We start from the raw sequence: 12,527 nt of genomic DNA, 5'->3' as shown, positions 1-12,527 counted from the left end.
AAAAAGAGACGATTCTGTGTACTGTTCTCGAATCTTAATCCTTATCTGAATGAAGCTTCCCCCTCCCGCGCAAAGCACGGAAGTTTAAACGTTGCATTAAATTATTAGAGAAAGAAGACGATTCGTCATACCGTTTCGACTCTTAATAAGGCCTATTCATCTGAATTCAGTTTCCCCCTCTTGCGCGAAGCGCGAAAGCGTTGACGTTTCCTCATATCATTAGAGAAAGAACACGATTCGTTGCACCGTTTTCGACTCTTAATAAGGCCTATTCATCTGAATTCAGTTTCTCCCTCTTGCGCGAAGCGCGAAAGCGTTGACGTTTCCTCATATCATTTGAGAAAGAACACGATTCGTTGCACCGTTTTCGACTCTAAATAAGCCCTATTAATTTTGTCTGAATTCAGTTTACCCCTCTCGCGCGAAGCGCGGAAGCTTTGACGATTCCTTAAATTATTAGAGAAAGAAGACGATTCGTTGTACCGTTCTCGACTTGTCTAAATGAAGTTTTCCCCTTTTTGGCGTTTCATCACAATATAGAGAAAGGAAGACGATTCATCGTACCGTTTTTTACTCTAAATAAGCCCTATTCATCTCAATTCAGTTTCCCCCTCTCGCGCAAAGCGCGAAAACTTTGACGTTTCCTCAAATTATTAGAGAAAAAACACGATACGTTGTACCGTTTTAGACTCTAAATAAGTCCTATTAATTTTGTCTGAATTCAGTTTCTCCCTCTCGCTTTGACGTTTCCTTAAATTATTAGAGAAAGAAGACGATTCGTTGTACCGTTCTCGACTCGTCTAAATGAAGTTTTCCCCTTCCGCGCGAAGCGCGGAATTTTTGGCGTTTCATCACAATATAGAGATAGAAAGACGATTCCTCTTACCGTTTTCTAATCTTATTAAGCCCTATTCATCTGAATTCAGTTTCCCCCTTTCGCGCAAAGCGCGAAAGATTTTAAGTTTCCTCAAATTACAAGAGAAAGAACACGATTCGTTGTACCGTTTTCGACTTTTAATAAGCCCTATTTGTCTGAATTCAGTTTCCCACTTTCGCGCGAAGAGCGGAAGTTTTGACGTTTCCTTAAATTATTAGAGATAGAAGACGATTCGTTGTACCGTTCTCGGATCGTCTAATTGAAGTTTCACCTTTCGCGCGAAGCGCGGAATTTTTGGCCTTTCATCACAGTATAAAGAAAGGAAGACGATTCGTCGTACCGTTGTTGACTCTTAAACCTTGTTTGAATTTAGTTTCCCCGAAAATTTTAAACCTCTGATTTCTTTAGCTGAACTTATAGGAAAGTGAAACTTCGAGAAAATACAAGTATTGTAGTTGTAGTCACTCTCGAAATGGTCACAGCGGTTAGAAGTCACAGTTCGTAGGGAAAAAAACTTGTCGGCCGACCGACAATATACATCTCACCGACTTCAAACTTCTGCATTGATATAGTACACGAGGATCGAGCAAGAATACCGACACAGCTGACCCGACACAGCAACATATTTACCCGTGTCTTTCTTGCTCCCTCGACGAGACGACTCTACCCAACAACCCCTTCTCTCTTTTACTCCCACTTCTCCTCTCTCAGACTCTTATTTTCCCTCTCTCTCCTCTCTTTCATCCCCTGTTTTTTTTTTCCCCTTTCACTGTTTTTTCTTCTTTTTCCTTTTCTTTCTTTTCTTTCTTTTCCTTTCTTCCTCTCCTCCCTCTTTTTCCTTTTTTCTCTTTCTTTCTTCTCTTTTCTTTCCTTTCTTTTCCTTTCTTTCCTTTCTTTTCCTTTCTTTCTTTTCTTTTCCTTTTCTTTTTTTCTTTTCTTTCCCTTTCCCTCTCTTTTTTTCCTCTCTTTTTTTTCCCTCTCTTTTTTTCCCTCTTTTTTTCCCTCCCCCTTTTCTCTTTTTCCCGACGGCAGCGCAATTTTACCGACAAAATCCTGACAGGTGGGGGGGGTGTCGCACCCCCCCCCCACACCCCCCTTTGGCGACGCCCCTGACGTCGACCGGTATTGAATGTTATTTGTGTGCATGGGTGTCGATCCTTACGTAATACCTATTCATCAGGGGGGGGATGAATGAATAGATCATCCCCCCCCCCCTGATGAATAGGTATCAGTTACAGATGGCGACACCCATGTTTGTGTGCATTCGCACACCATATCGTTGCTCTGTCTGTCACTCTATCGTCTGCTTGCCGTGTCATTTCAAGAGTGTCGGCTGTCTCACTTTCCATTCTGTTCTTTATTTTTATTCTTCCAGGAGACTTAGACAGTCGAGTTGTTATCATCAAGAATGGTCGAGTTACACCCGGCAATTGAGCTGCCGCTAGCTGCGGATGAGCTAGAGGAGCTAGCAGGGGACATGAAGGATCGGGCCTATGCCATGGGGGTGTTGATCCGCCCCTCCAAGCTCCAGACAGTACATGGACCCCTTACGCTGCTCCCGTCCACCTTTCCGAGGGACCTCTTCCACAAGGCCATGGAGTTACAGGCCGATATCAATCTACTTATGCTGGGAATAAGCAAAGACGATGCCTTCCTTTATTCAGCACTTAAAAGGTATAGATTCTCAACCAATATTGCTTCCCCCGGGAGCCCTCAGTCTTATATTTTGACCACAATATTATTCCCATTTGCAGGCCAAAAAAATTAAAAGGTTAAATTCCGCCGACATTTGAAAGACAATACGTATTTAGAACTTCCCTCAAAACGAAAGGGCTTGAAGATGGCTTTTACTCGGAAAATAATGACCGTTAGGCAAACAAAAACAAATAATTTGGTTATCCTCGCCCGCCAGCTCGTCATTTTTGGGCCGCTCGTATTTTTTTATTTTTTTAATTCAATATTTTTAAATTCATTTTTTTTTTGAGGGAGCATTTTTAAATGCCAAACATACCATTTCGTGCATTTGCAAGGATCAAAATGCGTCCCGTTGCCAATTTGGTCTTTTCAGTACGCAATTCTGTATTTATTAAACTTGCCATTTTTATTTTTCTATGTCAAAATGCCGTTCTTTCAAATCAGGTTCTGAGCATTCTTAAACTCATTTTAAAACCCATCTGTACTAGTTTACAGGAGGGATTAGACCACCCTGCAAGGGCACTGGACATGTGATTATCTCATAAAATCAGCTCTCAGTTAACATAAGATAAAGAGGATCATGGGGGAGCAATGGTCACCGATTAGAGGGCGCAAGTAGCTATAAGTAGTACAATGGAGATTTAAAAGGTGCTGTATTTCAAAGCCAAAAATACTTTCTGTGTTGGTCTTGATATTCATTGTACATTAAACTAGTCTTTTACCATATTAATGTGTTTTATAGACTTTGTTTGTTTTTCATGGAAAAAAATAATTTAAACAAAAATTAAAAAATGGGGGGGGGGATTTTTTTTTTTTTTTTTTTTTTAAAGACACACAAAAAATGAAGTTTAAAAAAAAAAAAAAAAAAAAAAAAAAAAAAATCCGCCCGCCCCTACTCCAGAAAAGCAATCGAGGACAACCAAAACATTTTTTTGTTTGGCCTTAGTTGTCGAATCGACTTAAGTGATTGCAATCATCTAAGTAATAGTCTGATTTTCAGACCCTTTTACTGAATGGTCGTACAAAGTTTCAATCACTTTGATCTTGGCCATTACAAGTAGAGGTTATTGATGTAGACAAATGCTCATATAGCTGTTGCAGCTCACTTTATGTATGTTATTACCAAAGAAAAAAGATGTCAGTCAGTCACTCAATAGTGCCTGGCAGTGAAGTCTAGAAGGAGAACGGGTTTTCTTGCATAATTTGAATACTAGAACACTGCTAATGTTTAAATTTCACAGATAGGACATACATGGCATATTCATAATGCCAGCAAAGTTCTACAGATCTGAATTTGATGTTGGCTGCAAAAGGGACATAGTATCTTTAAAAGAGGGAATCACCTTTTTTCTTCAAAAGACACATAATAATCATCAAAATTGTCAAGGAAGGCTCGCATTGAATCAATAAATCCTCAAACTTGTGGCAAGTAAGTCCTAATCTTTCATTCCCCCTATACGTCTTCCGTCTACTTTACACAATTATCTTTTTTTTATGATAGGATGTGCGAATGCTAATATGATAATCTACATTCGATGTAGTGGCGAGAAGGACGTTTACAGTTTTTTTGTAGCAGGCACCAGCCCATATTTTCCCTGCCTATTACGCAATTCTATTTTAACACTCTCACGCCCTTTACAATACTGCATCATTTCAATACTGCGCTTTAATCAATTTGGTGAAATCACGTTGATTCAAAGCCATGACTGTATGCACTCTTCAGTTTGCATTCACCTTTTTATGGGTGAATTTTTAGTCTCACATGCGTCATAGTGCGTCAAAGGCTGCTCCTTTCACTGACGCACCCCTACGTCAGAAAAATGTCGATTCATGTGCAGCGGACATTATCCGAACTTGTCGTACGTCACGCTGTTTAGATATAGATATGATTATCAATGGTATCTTGCAACTCTTTGAAAATGAGTGTAATGAGGATATCTCACGGAAAAAATAGAATTCCACTGAGAAATGTGTTTCGGCCCGCATTTATTTGTAAATGTATAACAATTCAAGTTTTACTTTGTGGGTGAAAACGAAACAATTTCCTTGAACCACCTTACACATCAATGAACAAAGCTGTAAAAAAAAATCAATTGATAGATCAAAAAACAAATCAGAAAGCTTAGCAAAAATAAAAGATAATTAAAGAACAATTCACAAATCAATGAACATTTCCTAAAGCATTCAATTACTCCCTCGACCAATTCAAGACGTTAGATAGTATCTTCAAATCATTTCGCTTGACACCTCTTTATGAGCAGACATACTCAAGTTTTTTCGTCTTGCGACTCATTAGAGTAGATTGCAATAATAAGGAGAAAATAATTTAAATGTTTTATTTTTGACAGTGTTGTCCCAGTTGACGAGTTCACAAGACGTCTGTATGAGATGCACTTACAAGTAAAGAAAGAAGGAAACATCAAGGTGAGTGACAATAAGCAAGGCTAAACTGGCTTTTAACCGGATTTCACGTTTCGAAGTTTTGTTGTTTTGTTACTTTCCTTGTTGGGGCTAGAAAACACATCATTGTAAAATATCCATCGGACAATTATTGTTGAGTAAAGCACAGTGTAAATACATATTAACAAATAAATGGTGAAATCGTGTAACGATGAGTTATTCGAACCGGTATGCCCCCCTCCCCACCAAATGTAGGCTCAGAAAAAAATCATATGCAACGTACATTGGCAGTGGGTCTATACTTATTGAGGGCTGAAAGAGATCGGTACATTCTCATTATCATCATCATCATCATCGTTGTCATTGTCATCATAAACATCATCGTCATCGTCATCATCATCATCATCATCATCATCATCGTCGTCATCATCGTCATCATCAAGAGCAAGGTCTAGTACAGACATCGACGGTCAAATAAGGTGTAACACAACTTTGTCTCACGCGTCTCATTATTGGTAAGAACTGATTGATATATTTCCACCAGTATGGTGACGTCTACCCCCAATACGCTTTTAACAGAAACCGCATGTCTTCCCCAAAGTCTCTCCTTTCTTTCCCTCAAATAAATACAAGTTCTACGGGTCACGTCCTTTTCAGGTTGCATCAGCAGAGCATTGGAATAAACCGCCAGAATATTTTCAAAAATTGTGATACTGTTGAGAACTTCCAAACACGTCTTAAAATGTTTCTTTTTAGATAAAATTTACCAATGTTAACTAATGACTTAAGAAAGTATGCTAAGAGTCTGTCACTCTTCTCTATTCTTTTGTTTCCTTTTCTCCATTACAGCGCACAGGGGCACATTTTTTCTCCATAAATTATACGCCATAATAGGATGGATTATATTATTATTACTTTGAATATTTTTATTATTATTATTATTCTGATTAATAGATCACCCCAATAACCCAGTAACAGTAGATAATTACGAATGCATTTGCCATGCAATGCCGTTGAGAATTCTGCCCCCCCCCCCCCCCCCGTTTACCAATTTCTGGAAACGCCTCTGTCTGCACCAGTGCCTCCTACTCTATACTTGTCGTGTCCAGATCGAGCTAAGTGAAGACCCATCTGTGTACGTTTAGTGATATGGGCAGTATATGTTTGCTTTGGCCATTATAATCCCTTCTTGTTTTGCTAAGCTAATTCTTCCTGACATATCCATCTATCAGATTTTAGATGACGACAGATACAATCAGAACGCCCCCTCCATGACTGTATAAAGCACGGGAAGGTGGGTGTGGGTGGGAATGTGTGTGGATGTTCCAAGATTGGTAAACTCGGGAAGTTCTTAACCAACAGTGCATGCAGCAGAACGACTCGTTCATGCCTTAGTGTCCTCCCACCTTGACTATTGTAGTTTTGTTACTATTATGGTTTACCAGACTTATACATTCTGCCTTTCAACGTATCCACAACACCACTGCAAGATTAATATCCCGTACCCGAAATATTATCACGTTGCCCAGTAATAATGCGTTCTCTTCACTGGCTCCTGGATTCTCAACGTTCAGTTTTACTCCTCACGTGCATACCAAAACATGGACATAATGCCCCTTCTTACATCATCGATCTCTTATCCCTCAAGACACCTGCATCTTCTTTATGAGACTTTGCTTCTCTTCCAATGCGGGGTCCCCTCGCTAGTCATAAGGACCGCTATTCATAACGACCGCTATTTGTAAGGACCGCTATTCACGAGGACCGCTATTCATAATGACCGCTTTTCATAATGAACGCTATTTATAAGGTCCGCTATTCGTAAGTACCGCTATTCATAAGGACCGCTATTTATAAAGTGTCCCTTCTTCATGTTTATGAATAGCGACCCCGATTTCGTATTATGAATAGCGGTCCTTACGAGTAATATATATAACTATTATTATTATTATTATCATTGTTATTATTATTGTTATTATATAAAGGGTCCTTCTATTGTCATTTATTAATCTTTTCTCTTGATCTTTTCAATAGCCAGTGAACCTTTGCATCAATCGGACGGATTACATGCTAGACTGCTGTAAGGAGATTAATGATGGTCCTGATCTTGATCTGTCTATGGTAGAGATTAACACCATAGCAGCAGGGTGTCCGGCTCTCAGTACCAGATTAGTAGATGTACACAGGTAAATAATTAGAATAATGTTGATGGTGATAATAATAATAACAATACCACCACCATCACATCTACTACTTCTACTACTACTAATACTACTACTTCTACTACTACTACTACTACTACTTCTACTACTACTTCTATTACTATTACTACTACTATTACTACTACTACTACTACTACTACTACTTCTAATAATAATAATATTTTTACTACTTCTACTTCTACTACTACTTCTACTACTACTACTACTACTACTTCTACTACTAATGTTGGGTTTTTCGAATATGCAAACTGCGATTGGAGATTACCGACATATGCATGTACTATTGAACGAAAGTGTTAGGGTGGGGCACTCTTCGCCTTCTAGCAGTGCGTTTAAGCAGTCTGCAGACACGGACTCTAATTTGACCCTTTACCTCCGTTCATAACGCCTTGAGCAGAGCCTACTTGAGCAGAGCCTACTTGAGCAGAGCTTACATTGTAGCTCTGTCAGTCTCTGGTTGTGTCCGGAGCAGCTACAGTAAAGAGTCTTATTATGCTGTATATAGCTTACAGTGCAGAAAAGCTAAGGGTTTGTGCCTTCAGACTAACGATTGAGCGCGGTCGAAGCTTATAAAGAAAGATGGAATTTTCCGGGGAATTTTTATTACCCAAAAGGGTCGGTCAAGGAATGCAATGAGAATAGGACCATGAAGTTAGCGCTCCGTGCCAACACTACCTAAGTCATTTCAAAGTGATTTTGTCTCTCAATTGGTTTTTGAAAATGGTGAAATTGTTTTGATTGTAAACTACGTAAGTCTACAGGAGTAACAGGAATATTGAAAATACACGAAAACATATTTGGCTATGTAGGCCTACACATATACGATTTAAATTCCTTATCAAGTAGGTTCTATTTCCTCGGTATATGCATGAAGTTACCAAGATTGATTAGCACATATACGTATTGATATATATATATAGCGTTTAGAGACTTCGGTGGTAAGCGCTTTATAAGTAACGTTTTTATTATTATTATTATTATTATATGGTTTGAGTAGAGTTGGCTACTCACGAGGTGAAAACCCGGTAGACCGACAGCCCACGAGACTGACAGTCTACCGACGACCATCAAGACCGACAATATTAGTCTCGTTAACCCTCTCAAAGGGTTCATGAAACCGACATGGCAGCGTTGTCGAATGTTGGTCTTGTGGGCTGTTTTGAACCATATAGATACAGTTAGTTTGCGACTCCCGAAATGATCCTTAAAATATATTACACGACTGGAATGGTGAGTCATGAATTACAGTCTCGATTTTTAAACAGACACATATTTTCCTCCTGCAATGTAGATATAGTTTAGAGCAGCTTGGTATGAACAGAGAGAAGGTGTTAGACCGTGTACCAGGCAACTACGGGATGGAAGGGGTCGCAGATGGGATGGTGACGACATGGAGATTATACGGTGAACCCAAGTGAGTTAGACATTCTTCTGAAATTGTTGTCCCCGGAAATATTTAGGGGTGAGCCAACAAAAAGCCAACATTGGCATTGGCTGGAATAAAACGTATAAGGCGCTATCTCGTTTTTTCAACGGCTGGTTCAAAGTTATCGAATATTTGTGGGGCCCCACAAATATTAGAAATTGTTATATTTACGGATAATTCAGCCGTCTCTGAGCCGATTATGATCAAACAAAGATGATTTTGTCGTTTAAATTGTATTCTCTTTCAAATTTGACACTTAGTTTTTCATTATCTCATAAAAAATATAAAAATTATTTTGTGTAGCGTCCTTTATACCCAAACTCAACTATCCGTTTAAGGCACCAAAACTTAATGTAGCTTTGAGGTAAATTTCCATTCTTCTCAAGGACTACTGAACATAATCAGGATATTCAGTTTTATGAAAAGCTCTCTTTCCACGCTTTATTTGACTCTTAGAGCAGTCATTGTATTCATTGTGACATCGGAAGAAAGCAACAAATTTGATCAGAGGTGGATGGAGTATGGTATCAAGGCAATGGATGATGGGGCGAAGGTCATTAGAAGGACACTCACAGAGATAGGCGAACGAGCCGAGCTTCGGGGAAACGATAGACGATTGTTCATGTGAGTTTAAACAATTTCATCCTTTGTGTTTCAACTTTCAAAGCTTGTATTTCCCTTCATAGGGTATAGAGTGGTGAAGTGTGACGTCATCAAAAAACTATTTTTAGAATTTCTCATTTTTGTCTTCATTTTCCGAAAGAGCATCAAAAATAATGTCTGAATGCCGTAAACCAATTGAATATGTTAAGTGTTGGCTGAGATATGATTATCTGAATAAAAAAATATCCTATAGGAACTCAGTGTTATTTGCTCTGGCTCCTAACCATAATGAGCCAGAGCATATAACACTGAGTTCCTATAGGAACTATATGAAGTAAGAGAAAGAACTCGAGAGAAGATGAAAACACTGGCACTGAAAATGTGTGAGATGTCATGGGACATCGTCTGCTTGTGCAAGTCATGTCCATACTGTGATCTCACACATCTCAGCAGCGTTCGGAGAACTCTTCAGGTGCTATGCCGGGGCTGTATTTAAGCGTTTTGTAATTTATAATAATCATTACTTCGAATGTTTCCAAGCATTGAATTTTGATAACCTTGTCGAATCAAAGTTTCAACTTTGCAATAATGAAAATAAAGTTAGTTTTTAAAATCAATGAATATCTACTTTAAGATTTCAAAAGATTTCTTTGATCTGTGTCGACTCATATCGAAGGATAGCCAGCCCCGCCGATATACTAGGGGCTTACGTGTTGTGGTTATGGCGGGCGGAACGTGCCATATTCATTACAACTATACATCCATCGAGTAGATGTATAGTTTTAACCAATCAGAACGCATGAAACTGTACTACTATACGGCCATGCATCCATCGAACGCATGTATAGTTTCCAGCGTGCGGGACGACTATACGACTATACCGCCATCGAATGGAATTCATCATAGTTTGCTAAGCATTTATGAGCGTCTGTAAATTGACGCTTGGCTAGAATGCTCACCAGGGAGTGAAAATGTGTGTGCATTGAGATGATTGTGTACGGCCAAGCCTGACTCCGATTACGGGGTTATAGTCAAGGGCGTCGAGACATCGTCGATGTATTAAGCGCTAATCAACGTGGCAAGTAGATAACATCAGTCTAACAAATCATATCGTTTCTCCTCCTCTTTCACTATTTCAATATTCCATTCTAAATACAACTACCATTCAAAGAAACTGACGGGCAACTTTGTGCTTCATCTTCGCCTTTTCTGGAACTCATGTATTGTTTTAACCACAACGTTGGCATTTATCTCTTAGATTTGATTAAGTTGAGGATATTTTTTGTCTTTTTTGCAGAGACGATATGGAGGTCGCGCTACTTTACTATAGAACGGGATACTCACCACGTCAATATCCAACAGAAGTGGTATGATTATAGTTCTTTCAGCATGTATTTTGCAGTTGTTTGATGTTGATATTGATGGTGTTGACGTCAACGATGATGACGACTGTAGTGATAGCTACATGTAGTTTAACAGAGTCTGCAAATACAGACTAGCATGTATAACTAAATATAGAATGACCTGCAACCCATGACTCATGCCAGGTCATGTTATGAAACAATAAGTACTTGTACAAGAGATGCTACAAAGATGTCTGACTGACATAGAGCCTCAATAAAGCTATACAACTTATTAGTTCAATCAAAGCTCTCCAACTGGTCTTTTATAAGAACATAATATGGTGTCAGAACTTAGCAGCCAGTGTTTGTGCTGAGCAACCCAGCCTACAGTATATATATATATATGGAGGAATCATTGAAATCAGGCCAGTTCAATCCAATTCTTTGTGATGTGAGAGATGATGAGAGCTAGAGGGCTTAGAGTCTAAGTGTATGTCCAGTGAATGTAGTTATGTCCATAATAGTTAGCGCTGTCGTTGTATGGATTGGAGTGCATAGTTCTGTGCCGGGCCAGTTCCAGTATAACGGGCAGTAAGCGTGACATATATGGGACATGAACATACAGAATAACTCAGTGAAAGTTAATAGTTGAGCTTAAAGTAATTGTTGCAAAGATACAAAAAAAAAAGCTAATTGTTATGCTGTTCATGTGAGTGACTACACTAGGCTAAGAAACAAAAAGAAACAAAATGGCAAATCTCAGTCAACCTCCTCCACTCGACTTAAAGGGAAATATTTCCGAGAACTGGAGAAGATTTAAACAGAAATTCACTCTATACAATGTTGCCTCAGGAATGTCTGAAAAAGATGAAAAGTTACAAACATCAATGCTTCTACACGTGATTGGCGATGCTGCCTTGGAATTGTATAATACGTTTGTATTTGCTGAGGGTGAGAGCATGAAGCTTGAGAAAGTGTTGAACAAATATGAGGAATATTGCGTGCCGAAACGTAATCTAACGTATGAGAGACATAGATTTTTCACAAGATCTTAGTTAGTGCATGAGAGTGTTGATCAGTACGCAACGTCGTGCTCAGTCATGTGAGTTTTCCATGTTGAAAGAGAGTCTTATCCAGGACAGAATTATCTGTGGTATTTTAGACGATGGTCTAAGAGAACGTTTGTTGAGGCAAGATGATCTTACATTGGTTAAAACGTTGCAAGTATGTCGTGCGGCTGAACAAACTCGAACGCAGACACAAGCGTTGAGTTCCGCAGGGGAAAACGCCTCAATTCCGGTAGATTCTTTCAGCAAGACTAAGAAGAAATTTCCTGGTTCAAAGTCAAAACGGTCAGAACCTCAAGGTCGTACTAAAAGTGATGCATGTAGCAGGTGCGGAAACCGACATAGCAAAGACAAATGTCCCGCACAAGGTCAAACATGCAAGAAGTGCGGTAAGCAGAATCATTTTGCTAAATGTTGTAAAACCCCAGTAGCCAAGGTCAATGAACTGCAGCACTTGGAGGTAGATTCAGAAGGTTTCATGATTTGCTCTGTTGAATCAAAAGAATCCAAGGATGAATGGATAGTTAATCTACTAGTCAATAACCAGCCGGTTGACTTCAAGGTTGATACTGGTGCTCAGGCGAATCTTCTTCCTGAGACAGTATTTCACAAATTGAAACCAAAACCAAAGCTACAAAGAGCCAAAGTGATGTTGACAGGTTATTATGAGACAGATATCCCGGTCAAAGGTCGTTGTTGTGTACAAGTTGAGTACAAAGGGATCAAACGCAATGTGCCGTGTCTAGTCATTCCTGGAAATCGTCAGCCTTTGTTAGGATTACGGACGAGTGAAGACTTGTATCTGGTGAAACGGGTGTATCATGTTGAGAAACAAACTGAACACGGAACGGGTAAAAGTGTAGTTCAAGACTATCAAGATGTGTTTGTAGGTTT

At 39.2% G+C, this 12,527-nt stretch overlaps 1 protein-coding gene across 4 annotated transcripts in view; it reads left to right on the top strand.

Annotated features, from left to right (window-relative positions):
- The window catches only part of LOC585694 (glutathione synthetase), a 46,095-nt gene that overhangs the window by 27,406 nt on the left and 6,162 nt on the right, over nt 1-12,527 (top strand). For all 4 annotated transcript variants that reach the window (XM_030978029.1, XM_030978010.1, XM_030978014.1 and 1 more), the window contains exons 2-7: nt 2,253-2,551; nt 4,921-4,996; nt 7,007-7,158; nt 8,486-8,608; nt 9,077-9,244; nt 10,521-10,590. In XM_030978029.1, the coding sequence (XP_030833889.1) occupies nt 2,286-2,551; nt 4,921-4,996; nt 7,007-7,158; nt 8,486-8,608; nt 9,077-9,244; nt 10,521-10,590 (855 nt within the window). In that variant the 5' untranslated portion in view covers nt 2,253-2,285. The remainder of the gene's footprint in view (nt 1-2,252; nt 2,552-4,920; nt 4,997-7,006; nt 7,159-8,485; nt 8,609-9,076; nt 9,245-10,520; nt 10,591-12,527) is intronic.

The sequence above is a fragment of the Strongylocentrotus purpuratus genome, unplaced genomic scaffold (genome assembly GCF_000002235.5).
Source record: "Strongylocentrotus purpuratus isolate Spur 01 unplaced genomic scaffold, Spur_5.0 spur5_contig_810, whole genome shotgun sequence".
Classification (NCBI taxonomy): Eukaryota; Metazoa; Echinodermata; class Echinoidea; order Camarodonta; family Strongylocentrotidae; genus Strongylocentrotus; species Strongylocentrotus purpuratus.
This window is presented reverse-complemented; position numbering and strand designations above follow the sequence as displayed.